The sequence below is a fragment of the Ascaphus truei genome, chromosome 3 (genome assembly GCF_040206685.1).
Source record: "Ascaphus truei isolate aAscTru1 chromosome 3, aAscTru1.hap1, whole genome shotgun sequence".
Classification (NCBI taxonomy): domain Eukaryota; kingdom Metazoa; phylum Chordata; class Amphibia; order Anura; family Ascaphidae; genus Ascaphus; species Ascaphus truei.
The window spans coordinates 117,243,955-117,261,150 of NC_134485.1; the positions used below are offsets into that span (position 1 = coordinate 117,243,955).

Here is a 17,196-nt window from a genome sequence, read left to right on the forward strand (position 1 = left end):
GGGCATTATTTAACTTGCACAGGGGTCCACCGGTGTCTAGTTCCGCCACTGAGTCCAAGTTTGATCAAATTTACGTTGTTCTCTCAAAATACTAAACAGTTTTTTCATTTCCTTAATATCCCAATTTTTTTGAATAATATGGTCAATGTTTCGGGTACTATGTTAATTCCACATACCACAAAAAACACATCTAGTTGCTAGGAGAATTTCAGGGAATAATCAACCTCAGAGGTTTCGATAGAAGAAAGACTCATGGGTCTAGATTAACCCATTGGCCAGTATAGTCATTTTTTAATTTCATAACTTTTTTCCAGAGAGGCACAATCTGTGAACATGATAACCACATGTGAAATAGAGAACCAATCTCACCACAACCCTTTAAGCAAAGTAGAGAAGAGCATTGCATCGGCTTTAATAATCCTTGATTTGTTAGGTACCGCCTGAAAAGCATGTTATTCACTTGTTAGTTGTAGTTAATGCAAATTGACAATCTGGAATCTTTTCCCATGTATCCTCCCACTCACTATGTGAGGGATGCACTCAAATCTCTCTCCCAGTCTCTCATGTATTTAAAGTAGTTGGAAAGGCAGTGGTGAATAATTGATCGAGGAGGGAGATCAGACCACCGGGCTGTAGGCAAATTCTCATTAACTTGTTAATGGCCTCAAATCCCACTTGAAATCCTGACGATGTTTCACAAAACCTTGTCTGTAAATACCTAAAATACTCAACATTTAAGGTTTGATATCTTTCCTTGATACCTTGAGATGATATAATAGTCTATCTTATGAATACAGTACGTTGTGGTATCTGTTTAGACTCACGTTCTCCAGGTTTTTAAAGTCGGGTATATGCAATCTTGGGGGAAAGTTGGAGTTCTAAAAAAAAATGGAAGTGAGGTGAGAGGGGCTTGAAGCTAACACGAAAAATTCTGCACATTGAGCACAGACATTTGATGGATGGGCAGGGGATCTGATAATTGAGTCTTACATTTTTGGAGCCACATAATGTAGGACAACAGGATTGGGGACACTAGTTGACTTTTCAAATCACCCATCTCTTCAGACCTGGCTAATTTGCTAACCTGGCTAACATCTCCTATGTACCTGGCTAATTTGTGCTGCATAGTAGTATCTCAGGACATTAGGTAAAACAAGGCTGCCTTGAATATTAAATCTATATATAATCTGCCTCTAAACTCTCTGAGAAAAAAAATAACAATGATGCCCTCTTTCATACAGAACAAAACATAAGCAAAGAAATCAAAGCTTGTCAATAACAAGGATGAAAAAACTTGACATGAAAAATAACTACAATAAAAACTTATTCTACATCAGTTATATCCTCCCCCACTTGAATTATTAGGAAGCACACACATAACATATTTCAAATAAGAATGTTCCCATAGGCCTTTAATAGCTTCACTTTGGCTGCCGGAAGGCAGACAGGTACAGCAAGCAATCCTTTTAACACTCACTTGAGGCATCTCATGAGTCGATTCATTCGAGCCCTGCAATTCACTATTTAGGGCTATTTATCAGCATATCCAGTTTGGAACACACAGTAGCAGATTTAGCAACATATCCAATTGAAAACAATGTGATTTTGGGCTTTGATAAGTCTGTTTTGCATCCTACAGGTACTTCACTAAATTAAATGTTTTTCATAGTTGTGCCCTTTCTGGATCAGAACACATTTCCTCCAAAGCTTGTTGTGTGTTTTTGGTGTGCTTGCTATTTCTTGCTGCATGACTACTTAGAAATGAGTAGAGGCCATTTTTTTTGTCTAAGGCCTTGGGCATGGTCAGCGCTTACGCGCTAAGCCGTGCTGAGGCGCGCTTGCACTTACCTGTGAGCCCCTACAGCTGCAATGAGAGCAGCTTTAGTAGGGGCTCGCCTACGCTTCCGCAAGCGCGCGGAAGCGTAGGTCTTAGGTAATTTTTAAAATCACGCGCTTGCCGGAGCGCAGGGCCAGTCACGTGAGCGGTTCAGTCACGTGAGCGGTTCGCCCAATGAGGGCGAACCAGCTTTGTGACATCACTGGCCCGCCCCCGACACGCCCCCTGACGGCGCGCTGTCTAAGGCCAGAGAAAGCACCCGCTTTCCTTGAGCCTCAGCGCGCCTCAGCATGCCCGCCGGAACCCTGGACGAGGCCTTAGGAGACATAAAACAGAGTTGTCAGCTTACTTCTGTTTCATTGCTTTCCTCATAGCAGCATATTTGTTTCCAGTTTTCCTTCAGTAACAATAAATTAAACATAATAATAATTTAAAAAAAAATAATACTGTATGTAGCCCTGGTAAGATTGGGGGCTATCTTTCTATCCTCCTGGTATAATTCCTGTTAAGGGCAGGTTGCCAGGAGTTATCATGGGTTTTTCCCACTTCTGACACTGTGCTGACTAAGTGAAGGTAGGTCACTTGACCCTGTGTCCAATCAAGAGGCACAGGTGCGGTGCCTATTGGAAGTTACAAAGAGCAGTGTCACTTCCTATTTAGTGTGTGTCTGACAGTGTGTCTAGAGTGACAAGTAGTGAGTTAGTTAGGTAAGCAGAATATGAGGAGAGCTAATAGAAGGTAGTGAGGTGGACCAAATACCTCTTACCCTGCATAGGGGGTAAGGGAAGAGCTAGCCCCACTCTGGATGGCCCTGAGTCCAGAGTGGAGGCAGGGACCATCACAAAGGAGAACAGCTAGTGGACATTGTATATCAACTGTACCTGTCTGCTGCTGCTGCTGGAGACTGAATAAAGGAGTCTGCTGTTAAAAGGATCATTGTGTGAGACTGGAATCTCTCATCCCTGGGAGGGGGATTTCTGTGGTAGGGATTCCACCCCATATTCCTGGGGCTTACTACAGATGGAGGCGCTGCACCATTGAAGAAGAACGAAGGCATCCACCCCAGTAACCTGTCCTGTTGTTCCCCCATGACACCGCGGGAGACTCAGGCCCTCCTATTGCCAGCAGGTATGCACCACACTAAGTCATGTAGCAAGACCACAGAACACCTTAGGGGGCCCGATCTGCGATTGGGTGGGGGTCCCTGGGTTACATGTAATAGAAACATAATATAATAAAACACTTTACAACTTGGGTATTTTCTATAAAGTTTATTATTGCATTTTGCTACCCAGGGATTCTCATCAGTCTTCACAGACGCCGTTTCACTTTCACTATTTATTTATTTATTTATAAAATATTTTACCAGGAAGTAATACATTGAGAGTTACCTCTCGTTTTCAAGTATGTCCTGGGTACAGAGTAAGACAAATAATACATGGTTACAAGTACAGTTACATAAATGAACAGGGTATACATTATATACAAGACATTGCATGCACAGCTAAAGATAATATATATTATGGGCGTATGAAACAGTTACAGACCAGGTTAAAATGTGTGACAGCCTTAGATTTGAAAGAACTTAAACTGGTGGTGGATGTGAGAGTCTCTGGTAGGTTGTTCCAGTTTTGGGGTGCACGGTAGGAGAAGGAGGAACGTCAAAAGTAAATATCAAAAGTAAATAAATAAATACTAAAAAGTGTTATTCAAATTAAAGTACATTTTCATTTCCCATCCTCACCATGGGCTCCATGTATCCAAGGTAAAATATAGTCGTGCACAGTCGTTTGCGCTGCTGCCTGGATATATCTATGGTGCAGTAATCTTAGCTCTGCCATTTTCGGTCTGGGCCTGTCTGCTATGAGATGAGGGATTCATGTGCAAGTGGAGGAGTTAGGGAGAGGTTACATTTGCATATTGGCGCCCATCGATGTATTAAGAAATATGTGGCTGCACTTTTTCTTGATGGTTTTCTGCGCTGGGTTTCTCAGTCACCCTAAAATCTTTTTTTTAGCCCGGAATACTAGCAAAGCATGTACCGAAAAGGAGAAATACACTTAATAAATATGTCGTGTTGAGCATTCTTGTAATTTGGAAAGATAGTGATGTCAAATATTTTGCAGAAGGGCTGTTGAATATGGCCACTATTTTGAATTTCCTAAACTGCTTTATAAACATTGGTCACTGTGGCTTTAAATTGCAACTGTGTGGTTTTGTCAGAAAAAGACTACGGACCCCAAACAGCCCAAATGAATGCAGCTTATGGTATAAATATGTACACGGATGGAGACTGATCTGTTAACAATTTTTACATTTCTATGTTTTAGTATTTATTGTGCTTTTAGACCCATATTAACTAAACAGTGCTACTCCATATGACATCTTCTGGCCCCAGACGACATCTTACAGCCCATTCAGGTGACAGATTGGTGTGGCCCTGCTTTGTAAATATGACCCTAAAAATGTGTGGTGTTAACCTCGGTTGAAGTCAAGTTTTTGGGTATAGATTTTGAATGTGACATCTAGGGTACTATGAAAAAAATATATAATTGTATTGGGGAAATGATTTGCAAGACTCATGGTCAAGTGAGCTCTAGAGTATGCTAAATCTGTTTGGGGCTGTTTTCCAATTAGTTAGATTCACTTAAGTTAAGTGTGACTTAGGTTTGGGTAACAAAGAATTGTGTTGGAACACAAAGGCCCATATTTACTAAGAGGTTCTATATCATAAGACACTTTCCAGTGTTGGAACATACCTTACAATCCATTCACATACAGTACCTTACAATCCATTGACCTTCTGGCACAAGGTGTCTTATGACATAGAACTGCTCAGAACATATAGGCCCAAGTACAATTTTACAAGTGATTACTACTCTATATTGGTGCTTGAAAGAATAGAGGGGTTTAATGTTCATTAGGACGGGTCAAAAGTTGTAATTTTTTCTGATATTTAATTTTTTTTTAGTTTCCTAAGCAAAAGGAATTCCTTTGAAATGTTATATTCTTTCTAAAATATAATGCAAAGTAACGTGATAATAACCCCCAAAAAACGTCTTCAAAATCACGGAGATTGGGAGATTACCAAATCTAATGCCACAAAAGATTACTTCTGGAATTAGATGCATATCTGTCATAGCGCTTGTATGATAAGGAGTATATTTAAATACTTCCAGCTTCCCAGTGCAACTTCTAATAAGAGGAAATAAAACCAAAGCTGCCCAAATCTTTCAAGCATGATGCTGACATGTTGATATTTTTGTGGTGCTGCACACCCATTCTTCTTTCCAACAATGCTTTAAAGCAGCAATCCACCCATACGACAACCTATTAATTTTTTTAGTGAATCTGAACTGAGCTATTTTTGGCTCCAGGGAAATCAGTATGGCCACCACCCAAGCCTCATTCCCACAGGCCAATAAGAAGCAGTAGTGTCATCAGCCAATGACATCGCAGCTTCTTATTGGATGACCCTGGCGCCAATTTCTGATTTGACTTTCATTTCACTGGCACATAAAAAATAAACTATGTAGAGACCCAGGGAGCCGTCGTAGAGCCAGGAATAGTGTAGCTCAGCTCCGGGGGACCACCAGGTGCTAAATATATAAAGTAAGAAAAAAATCAATGTGGAGACTGTTGGTTAAGTTCTCTGTTCTGTAAGTAGAAGAAACTGTTTAGAAGAGCATAGTCATGTTAGACATTGCTAGACATTTTAGACATTATAATATGTTAATTTACATTAGTAGCTTCATGTTTTTTGTTGTCATGAAAAATATTGCCTTCTCTGTCATTATAACCTTAGTCAATTGTGTATGGCTTGATATGCCTGCTTTTTTTTTTTTTTTTAACAATGTTTCAAGAAAAACATTTGCCTTGAAGGCCAGAGGATCCAAATTCTTTCCAGATGCTAGTAGGAAATAAACTGTGTTAGTTTTCTTTTCTTCTGGGAGAGGTTTTTCCTGGCCATATGTAATGTCATTTTTCCTCTGGAAATTGAGAAGTATCAGCATACTTTGCTTTACTTTTGGCCGTTTCACTCATATACCAAAGCCAAAGGAGCATAGATTTATTAAAACTTTCTATACGGTTGCCCATCCTTTTTTATTAACTATTTCTTGTTATTCTTCACTCCATATTTCTTATGGATACAATAATGTACATTTGCTAGCTATTGGGCACAAATAAGAACTTGGATAATACATCATTCTGAATGCCCCTGTAGAAACCAGTGAGACCATTCCTTGAATTTGGAGTAACATTTGGGTCACTGATCCACATAAAATATTTAATGAAACTGGAAAAAGTGCAGATAATGTCTGATTTATGAGCAAAGGCTATCAAAATTAGGTGTGTGTTTACATTAGATAAGTCAACTAATAGGAAATATGATAACTATTTAAAAGTATATTCAGGGTCAATGCAAATAACTTTCAAAGGGACTATTCATCCCAAGGGCAGTACAAAGAACACGGGTCATCCCTTTAGGTTGGAGGAAAGGAGATTCACCAGCAACAAAAGAATGGGTTCTTTACAGTAAGGGCAATTAAAATATGGAATTCATTACCCATGGAGACTGTGATGGCAGATACAATAGTTATCTTTAAGAAAAGGTTAGGTATCTTTTTAGAAAGGAAAGTTATACAGGGATATACCAAATAAGAAATATGTAAACATAGCAAGGATGTTGGTCCAGGGAGAAATCTGGAGTCAGGAGGGAGTAGATTTTAACTCTTATGAGACATAATTTGCTGATGTTTTACTGGTATTCTTTTGTTTGTCTTCCTCCTGATCAATATAAATACAAATATAGGATGATTATCTTAGTCGACGAAATTTAACATAGTTTGATGGACATATGTCTTTTTTTCAAACTCATCTACCATGTAACTATGTATTATTTACTAAGCAATGCTATTCCATAAGACACCTACTGCACCGACACACTTTATTCGAGCAAATACCCAGTATGTACCTGGCAGATACCTGGAATGCGCCGCTCCTCACCTCTGACAAGCCCCGTTGCGTTTGCCTTCCCAGCCTGGGTTCATGCCTGGCTGACGAGCGGCTGATCTGTTAAATGATAATGATTAGGATTTAATGGGCTGCAATGCTTCGCGTGTCTACCAGATGGCATAAATTCATGAATTGTAATGCAGTATATATATATATACTGTGCAGTATTGCAGCCAGCGGGAATAAAATGCTTCAATCCCTGCCTGAAAATACCTCAATGCACTCGGGCAGAAAACAGTCACAAACCTCAATACACCCGGGTATACCCGAATTCGTGGGACTAGCCGAGCTCGAATAAAGTGTGTCGCCAGTGTACTGGTGCCGGAAGACACAATGTGGCCAATGCAGGTGACACCTTCTGGGGGTTAACATCTTATAGCCCATTCAAGTGAAACAGCTGTAAGAGGTGATTTCCAGCACCAGAAGCTGTTGTACCACTTAGTCAATATGGCCCAATATATTTTAAGATAAGCAATGCTCTGTTCCTCAGGTGTAACCTCATATAGTATAGATAATATGAATGTATATACATGTTTGATTTATCACTATTCATAGTACAGTAATTCTTTCTTGTTGTGTTTTTATATAATGGAGCAGTGCCAAATGCCTAATATAGCTAAATTAGAATTGTATTAAATAATAAAGTGAGTTATGTAACCCATTTTGTACCATATAATCAAGGCCTGCTTGATGGTGCCATCAGTGCGACTGCACCTGGCCCTGCGCTTACATAGGTCCCGCGCTCTTCCCCAGCCTGACTTCGGTAATCACAGTTTAAATGTACGTAGTGGCTGTGCAGGCCTTCAGTAAGTGCCGGCATCTCCTCGTGCTACTATGCGACAACACATCTCCTTGACAACGCAAAGTCACATGATGCGAAGGCGAGCAAGAGGCCGTAACGTTGCATCGTCAAGGCGATGCGTGGTAGCAGGAGAAGATGCCGGCTACGGAATAGTTAAGTGGCCCCACACACACAGTGCACTGGGCCCCGCCAAACTCCCAGTTTTTGTTTGTTCAGAAGATAAGACAATTAAAGCAGAGTACCTTGAACTTTAAAGTCATTGGGAGGCTGGTATGAATTCTTTTTAATCTGTTACATCCCTGGGTCGGATCAAGCTCTGTTTTGGGAAAATTGAAAACGTACCTTTATTTAGGTCTCAGGGGAGAAGGCAGACATCTTTAGGAGATTAAAACATGTATTGTTTATTTTCCATTCACACAGTGAAAGCGGGCAAAAATATATGTAGATATTATAGTTCCAAAAAGGCCAAATGCATACGTGTACAGTACATGACAAAGTTACAGCCACCACTGGAATACATGGTTCTGATCATTGTATTAAAATAGTGTTGCACATACAGCAGAAGTAGAATGAAATACATAGAAAAACATCTTAGCACATATTAGATTGTAAGAATTACACTTTCTCCTATTTTGACCTTTTAATATTTCTCTGTGTACATAGTTGGCTTTAGAATTGCAACAATGTACATACTGTACATGTCAAAATGCAGGTTGTACTATTTTATTGTCACGCATAGTTAAAAAGTGCATACCCACACGACAGTATATTCATTTGAACCCATGTCAAATGTTGCAGCTCAATAATGTAATCTCTATAAATGAGATTCTGACTAAAGTACTGTAAATAAACCTACTAATCTACTGCCACTAGATTTAAGAATTGTTGAACAATCTATACAAATAAAGAGGTGACAGAAGAGAGTTAAGCCTTTTAAGGATATTCCTCAGTTTTATCTTTAGTGTCTACACCCTACTCATTTGTGGAACAATTTTGGTGATAGAAACTGTAATGATACTTGATTCTAATTTAATACAATTAGCAAGGTTGTCAGAGACATATATGTACCACCATCTATGTTATACAATCTACACCCTCACTATAACAATCGGCACAATCTCGATCAAGGCTCTTCAACTGGCGATCCTTGGGCCAAATGTTGCCCGCATTCACTTGAATGAGCTATAAGGTGTCTTTTGGCACCAGAAGGTGTCCTATTGAATCACAGTGCTTAGTATATATGGGCCACTATAGCATATATGGGCCAGGACTATATATAACTATAAAAAATACATTACAAATAATTGTTGGTGTTAGATTTTGATACCCAGGTGAGACCCCTTAAACATTTCACTGGAATTAGTTCCTAGACTAGACTTGATCAAGTAACATTAACGCTGCATTTAGCAACTTACTCACACACAAACATATGAGTGTAATTGCACTATTCCATTACATTTTTCTTGCGCCTTCCCAGTCTTACTTCCACGAGACCCCTAGTTCAATAGCTATTTACCTCTGTAGCTCCCTGCATGAGCAGTAGAATAACACCACCTAAACAATCAATTAACACAATCAATATAAAAAACAACACGTCATAATGACATCGGTTTTATTGAGTAGCTTGGGAGAACTGATGTTGCCAGCGGCCATATTATCGTCTCATTCATGACTGGGAGGGCATGTATCAGCAGAATTCACTGGTTACATGCCAGTGATCCCTTGCCTTACTTTCCCTTGATTTTATTTTAAAGATGCAGTTCATCCTGCTCATTAAGATAATGAAGATTTCTGCATTATAATTAGGGTTTCCGGTTTACAGTGTTTATTTTATTTTTTATGTAAGTAGGTTACTGATGATGCATTTCTTTAGTCCAGGCTGAGCTGAAAAGCTGTGTAATACGGCAGCCTTATGCCTGTACTGTAGGTATTCATGTTAACATGGATAAGAAGCAAAAGGTGACATTGTGTGCTCACTTGAATGTCATTACCCAGAACCACTAGCTGCAGTGGAAGCATTGTATGTTAAGAGATAATGGTGAAAACCAGGGCTGCAGGTCTGACTGAGACACACAAGTGATATTTTTAGTTTCTATTTTTTTTTTATAAAATAGACATTTATTTATTTTTTTGATGTTTTTATTTAATTGAAAAATCAGTTTAAGCAATTAAAAGAAATAGACAAATATTAGAATTTGGTGTTTATCGGTATACATTTTTTAAAAGTTTCCATACTTCCCCGTGATGCCTTGGTCTTCTACCTGTGGACGGGCGGCCACAAGACGTGGGATTTCGTAGGAAAGGATGCTTCATTACTATTGTCTATCGGTTTTAACCAAAAGTGCAAGATGATCTGTTGTGTCGTTTTTCCTGTGTTTTTCGGTTAAAACCTAAAACCGGAATCCCTAATTATAATATTAAATAGTGTCTGTTTCCACCTTTTTGTTTTTTTCCCAGTTTAGCAATTAATAAATGGTGTATTTTATTACTAACAGAAATTAGTTCACAATTCAAAATACAATCACTGCTAAGCTCCTTCCGCATTGAAACACAACAAAACGTTGATAGACATAAAAAGTTGTTTGAAATCTGTACGAAAAACAGCTCTTAGACTTTGCTTCCTGGTGGGATGAAGCGATTATAAAAAACAAAGGTTCCCATGTGTCCACTCTACTGGCAGGATTTGTGTCTTTTAAAAGAAAAAAATAAAACAAAACACAAAACAGCTATAAAAATGTAAATAAAGTATTGCGATCTGCTTTAGAGGATATCATATGGAACCCACTTTCAACAGTTGTTTGCTTTCTTGAAGCAAGTAAAAAGGAATTACTCTAATCAACACGAAAGCTCTATTAACAAGACCACCCTTGAAGTATTGAGGGACTTAAGGAATTGATGCTTAGAAATACCTGCCAGTTACCAAGCTTTGTACTGTTATGTCTTTTAGAGTTTCCAGCATACAGCAGCAACTGGCACTTCTTGATAATGAAACCTGGCCTGGAATGGCCGAAGTGGACAGGGACCATATCCAGCTCATCAAAGAGAAAGAAGAACTTCTACAAGAACTGCAACTCATCAGTCAGCAGAGACGATCTCCTGAAGACCTCGCAAGGTTGGATGAGGAAAAGAGACGCTTGGAGGATGAGATCCAAAGAGCCCGGGCCACATCTGCCCAAGGGGTCACTGAAAGGTATGTAACTTCTTCACAAGATTATTTCCCTGGGTACTACATCATATAATTTATAATATATAATTTTTAGTTAATAATATTTTTTTTAATAAAAATAATATTAGATATTACTTTTACATTTAGGATCTCAAAATTTAAATATTTATATTATTCACTGTTTAATAATATTGATTATTGCCATGAACTCAATACTTCAATTTCAAAGATCCCTTTCCTTATGGAAAATATAACTTCAGATGTCCACAACTAAAATAGCCTGGCATTGTACACGGTACCCATGTTTACTTCACAATAATTAATGATTGTCGGGGTAGATTGTAGTTTTTATCACAATGATTGTGACTATAAAGGTGCAATCCAGATACTCTTTTTTTAATATCACAGTTCTAGCTAATGAAACCGCTTTCTTTAAACTTTTTTAATATCCATTTTGTGACTGCAATCTTTATTTTTTTTGTTGTTGTAACACCCCAGAGATATAACGTTACGTTTATGTTTTGGGTACAGAATAGTGCCTCCCTATTTGTTCATAGTCATAATGGATTTTTGCTGCCTAATGATTCAATGCTTATAATATCTTTTGATAACCGAATACTGTATCTCTTTCATCTCGTTATTGATAACAATTCAAAATAAGTCTATATTGCCAGGGGTGAACAAAAGCGGCATTTTCCTAGTGTCGCATTTTCTGTGCCTCTTTTTGTTCCTGGTATAATACCAGGATCGAAAGGAGGCACAGAAAATGCTACACTAGTCCGCCCTGGTGGCGGTACCATCTGTGCATCTGTAAGCTCCGTCATCTCCTCCTATTACATGCATGACAACACAACACCATGTGATGTTGCAACGTCACATGATGCCATGTAGCAGGAGGAGATGCCGGCTGGACAAGGTAAGAGACTCCGCAAACAAATCTCCAGCTGGCCCTCTAATTGGTATGGAGTGATTTTACTGCCATCCTCATGGGGTTTCAACTCCTCTCTGACTCTCTGTCTCCTTCCATGTGATGTAACCGGAGGTCACGTCTGTGCTCTCCAAGGCTAGAAACCTGCAAAATAAAATTCGCCCTTGGGGACGGTGACTTTGCGCTCGCCTCAGGCTCAAAATGTATGCGTGCTGGCCCTGAGTGGGAGTTCCTTATACCGTAATTAGTGTTATCCTAATTAGACTTCATAGCAGTGGTAGACAATATGTTATACTGTACCTGATGGGCTGCCTGTTGCCCACCAATGCTCTGAAGACTTGATATTAGTAGATGAAATATCCGATGGAGAAGAGTGTTACGCCGTTGGTAACCAATGATATTTTCTGGAGCTCTGTTTTCTCAGTAGGTGGAGCCTTATTAGAGGATTGGCAGTGTGTATTGAGGCTCAACGCATATAGTGTATTCTTAGAGGGAGATTCAAAACAGTCTGTTGCTAGGCTGACCTTTTTTGGTGCCTCCGAGAGTAACTAGGAAAGTCTAGGTTTTATACATTGCTCTTGCCATGCATAAAACAGAAAGAAATACATCATTTGTCCCAAGTGCACATGTAAAGAGTTTTCTTTATGAACAACGAGTTACAGACTAAGCACAGAAAAGACTAAAGCTATAAAATGTGCAATATATGTAACACATGTACAGAATTTGTTCAAAATATGTTAATGATAAGAGCTGAAAGGCGTAAGCTATTTACTTTAGAATAACACTGTAGTTTAGGATTTTCTAATAGCTAAAAAAAAAGTTTGGATAAATGCATGGAACCCATCACATACTGAATTAACCTGTTCTTTTACTAATGCATTGATGTCCCTGCTCTAATAAAAGATTGTGAAACAGGAAGGGGGTTTCCATTCAGTAAAACAACTGGCCTTTTGCCATTTTAGCATGTTTTCAATGTTTCTATTTCTGTTAATCTAATGTGTCAAGGTTAGTAGCCCATACATTTAAACTAAGACAATAAATACAATGCACAAAAATGGGTGTACTCCTGGTGAATGCTGAGTTGCTGTAAAGTTGGAATCTTTTCAAAAGGAAAATTATGATGGGCTAAAAGGTTTGTTCAGAATATTATAAAAACTCACCAAATGTCACCGACGTTTGCACACAAAAAAGTAAAGTAATTGTTTTCTGATTAAGGTATTTAATCAGGTGTTTGCTAGGTTTTGAAGGGCGTCCTCATCAGCATACTCCAGGTCCAATCTTATCTACTGTATATTAGGTTACATATATTTCTTGAACTATTGATAAGTCCATTGCGTTATACTCTTGTCTATAATCTTTCTTTTTTATTTGAAGGTTGCTGCTACAAGAGAAAATAAATTGTCTTTTAAAGCACCTGGAAGAGGCTACTCGCTTAACTTCTTATTTACACTCTCAGCTAAAAAGGTAATTACGTCAGACTGTGCATATGGACTGTATGTATATATTATACTTAGCAACATGGAGTGCCTGCCTTTTTTAATTATGATTGGTACCTAACAGTATCCAGGCAGCCTGCTCCCAAATTTGAATATTAAAACTTGTGTTGTGAGTGTGCCCTGTTTCTCCATTCCGTTACACACGTACAGTGTAAATACGTATATATTATCATCATCATCTTCTTCAGCCCTTGTCAATCCACTGCTGAATGAAGGCCTCCCCAAAGATCTTCCAGGTACAGCGGTTGCAAGGCTCTCTTCTCCATGTCACTCCAACATTTTTTTTATTTCATCCTCCCATCTTACCTTTGGTCATCTTGGTCTTTTCATTTCCATTGGAATCCAGTTGAGTGCCATCTTTGTCCAACAATGGTAATTGCTTCTTGGAATATGTCCAGCCCACTGCCATTTTAATTTCTTAACCCTTGTGGTATTGTCACAGACTTTTGTTTAGTTTCAAACACATTCATTCTTTTTCCTGTCTCTTTGGGTAATACCCAGTATACATCTCTCCATACTTCTTTGAGTTACTTGAATCTTTTGAATTATTTTTTTGCATTTAGGGTCTGAGTTTCACATTAATACATGAGCACAGGCAAAATGCAATGGTCGAAAACTTTCCTCTGGAGGCACAGTGGATTGTTCCCTTGAAAGATTGTCTTTTTTCTGTCAAATACTCTCCATTCCACCTTCATTATCCTTTTGATTTAATTCAAAAGGTTCCCATCCATTGTTACTTACCATCCTAGGTAGACAGTCTTTGAGTTCTTGCAGATGTATTCCATGTATTTTAATCTTCGTAAAGTTTACACGTTTGTTGAACATCAATTTGGTCTTTCGGTGAGTTCTCCAATTTATTGCTGTAGGTTTTCTGCACTTGTGGCAAAAATAACAATGCCATCTGCAAATCATAAGTAACTCAAGTATTCACCATTGATTTTGTTTCCTTTTTTTCTCCCAATTCAATGTCTTGGACAATTCCTCAAGTGTTGCTGTGAAAACCTTTCATGACATGGTGCCTCTCTGCCGCACTCCCTTGCTGATCCTTATCTTGTTCGTATAAGAACATATAAATATTCTTTATATCAATATACACTTTTTCAACACTTTGTCTTCTTGATACATCTAGAACCACTGAGGTATATACAGAATTCAAATGCTTTTTCGTAACCTATGAATCCAAAAATGTATTCATTACTTCTGGAAATCACTTCTTGTACAACTTGGATGTGGTCCATTGTGTTGTATCCATTGAAAAATCCTGCTTTTTTTCTAGCCTGGGCGATGTTCATTGTCTGTTGCAATTGATTAGTGAGTGTCTTCGTAAAAATCTTGTAAGTGATGGGAAGTAGACTGATTGGTCATCTTTGTCTCCTTTCTTATGAATAAGTATAACTACAGTATTGCATTGCTCCATTGTTCAAGAATTGTCGTGTTCTTCATGCAACATGTAAAGAGTTTTGCAAGAATGTTCTCTACTTCTTCCCCTGCTTTTTTCAAAATTTCAGTTCTAATTCCATCATCCCCATGGGGCCTTTCCATTCTTCATGGATTTTATTGCCTTTGCCACTTCTTCTGGAAAGACGCATGGTACCGTTGGGGCATGGATTGCCACTATGGAAATTAATGGGCAAGCTAAAAATGAATAACAACCACTAAATAAAATACATTACATTTAAATACAATTTAAAAAATTGCCAATAAACCTATTGATTTTCACAGTGGTAAACCATGTCCACAATATGTGCATGGATTGCCGCTATCTCCCTGCATTGTTTAAATGTCCCGGTCACGTGGGCCATGACACGGAACATTTAAACATGGCGGAGATACCAGCACCACATACCGGGGCCTGTAAATCATAAAGCAAGGAGTCCCCGAGGCTGGAATGAATGCGATACAGCTCCAGAGACTCCTTGCTTCAATACTGTGAATACAATAAAAGCCGCACAATTATCTGTTAGAGGGGCAACTGGAGAGGGACTGATTCTGTCTCAAAGCGTATCTCTTTCAGACTGATGCAGCCCAGTAGGATTCATCATCTCTTGTTAGCGATGAAGCCTACTCCACTGATTCTTCCATGTTCTGTACCTCTGTAATATAATAGGTGTTCACATTTGAGCTAATTGAGGCCTTCATCTTTTCTTCTTACTTCACTAAGACCAACAAAAGGCCACTTAATCTTTCAAGTTCGTCTTTCAGTTTGTCCAGTGTTTCTTCACTGTAAATATTAGGGAAGTTGTAGGTAGCCATATTGAAGTTTGAATGACATGTTTTGTTTAACCTCTGTGGATTCTTAGCAGTCTCTGCCTTCATGTCTTTCTCCTGAACGCTGGGCCGTTTCTTTTTGGTGTATTCCATATTTGGGGGTTGAGACCTTAATTGCCATCCTGGCCTCATTTGCATGTTACTAAGTACATTTCCCACTTTAGCCAAGTGTATTGTTCAAGCGTTCATAATATGGTTGAACTTACCAACACAAGTGCTACTATACAACTTCTTGAATACCCGTTGCCACCTTCCCACTACTTTGAGACATAGAGATAAGGATTTGAGTTAAGATACATATGAATGGAGGAACGTGCAGAAGAGAGGCTTGCAACCGCAGTACCTGGAAGATCATTGGGGAGGTCTTCATCCAGCAGTATATCAACAAGGGCTGAAGATGAGATGATGATGATGATGAGTTTATATAATATATAAATATATATAGCAAATGTAAATATACTGTATGCTCATTTGCATGTCTTAGGCAGGTCTGCAACCCCGCCTTTCACCATTACCACCCAGCACACAGCACTTCCACTGCAGTAAGGGATTCTGGGAAATGAATCCCTTGCTGCAGTGGAAGTGCTGTGTGCTGGGTGATAATGGGGAAAGGCGGGGTTGCAGACCTGCCTAAGACATGCAAATGAGCATACAGTATATTTACATTTGCTTTATGCTTTGCTGTGGAGGGTTTTTGTCACTTTTTTTACTCACCATAACTTAACTCAGTGTATATATATATATATATATATATATATATATATATATATATATATATATATATATATATGATACACACAAAAAATACTGCATCCAAGCCCAGATATATAGTACCCAAAGGCTAGAATTAACCGTAAAGTAAATGAGTTCTAGCGGTGCTCAGGGATAATAATCAGATACAAACAACACAAAAGATTCCTTTAAAAGAGCACACGGGTATACCAAAGATAGGGGCTTATGCAGAGAGGATAGAGAAGGGAAATAGCACCATATTTTGGAGAAAATACTTCCCAGAGAAGCTTCTCCTGCAGAGAACATGGAGAGATTCATAAAATTCTCCACAGCAGGTTTCTTTACTTTAAAAATTGCCAAACACGTGGAGAGATTGGTAAATTCGCCATGTTAAAATAGGGTGGTATGCAGGTAGCATAGATGCACTGCAACTCGCCATTCTGCCCTATATTATAGTGAGTTCAATCTAGCCAGAAAAACTTGGCAATTTTGAATCTCATCAGAAAAATTAGGTAACGCAGCTTTCTGCATACGACCATAACTTGCTCCAATTCTGTGGCTATTTTCTTGCCGTTTTCACATTAAATAACGTTCCTCTCTGCATAAGGCCCAAAATGTATTAATGTACCATTAAAAGTGAATAAACAATGGTAAAATGGAGGGGGACTCCTAACCACATCCTATAATGGACATGCAAATGCCTAAGAACTGCATATATGACTACTATGTGTTAATATTATTTATTATGAAGAACACTGATCTAATTAGTATATACGGTATAACACAATTTTTAGATGGATATAGCACTGCCCAGTTATGCATCAGCCCCAAAAATAATCCATAAATGAATATCTCAAAATATTAACCAAAAACGTATTTTGGTTTCTGACAATATTTTCCATCCAACATCACTGTATTTAGTATGCAGGCTACATTATCTTACTTTTTCAT

General features: G+C 38.5%; 1 protein-coding gene across 4 annotated transcripts in view; it reads left to right on the top strand.

Moving 5' to 3' along the window:
* The window catches only part of WWC3 (WWC family member 3), a 253,016-nt gene that overhangs the window by 194,024 nt on the left and 41,796 nt on the right, over positions 1 to 17,196 (top strand). For all 4 annotated transcript variants that reach the window (XM_075589397.1, XM_075589399.1, XM_075589400.1 and 1 more), the window contains exons 9-10: positions 10,603 to 10,845; positions 13,124 to 13,213. In XM_075589397.1, the coding sequence (XP_075445512.1) occupies positions 10,603 to 10,845; positions 13,124 to 13,213 (333 nt within the window). The remainder of the gene's footprint in view (positions 1 to 10,602; positions 10,846 to 13,123; positions 13,214 to 17,196) is intronic.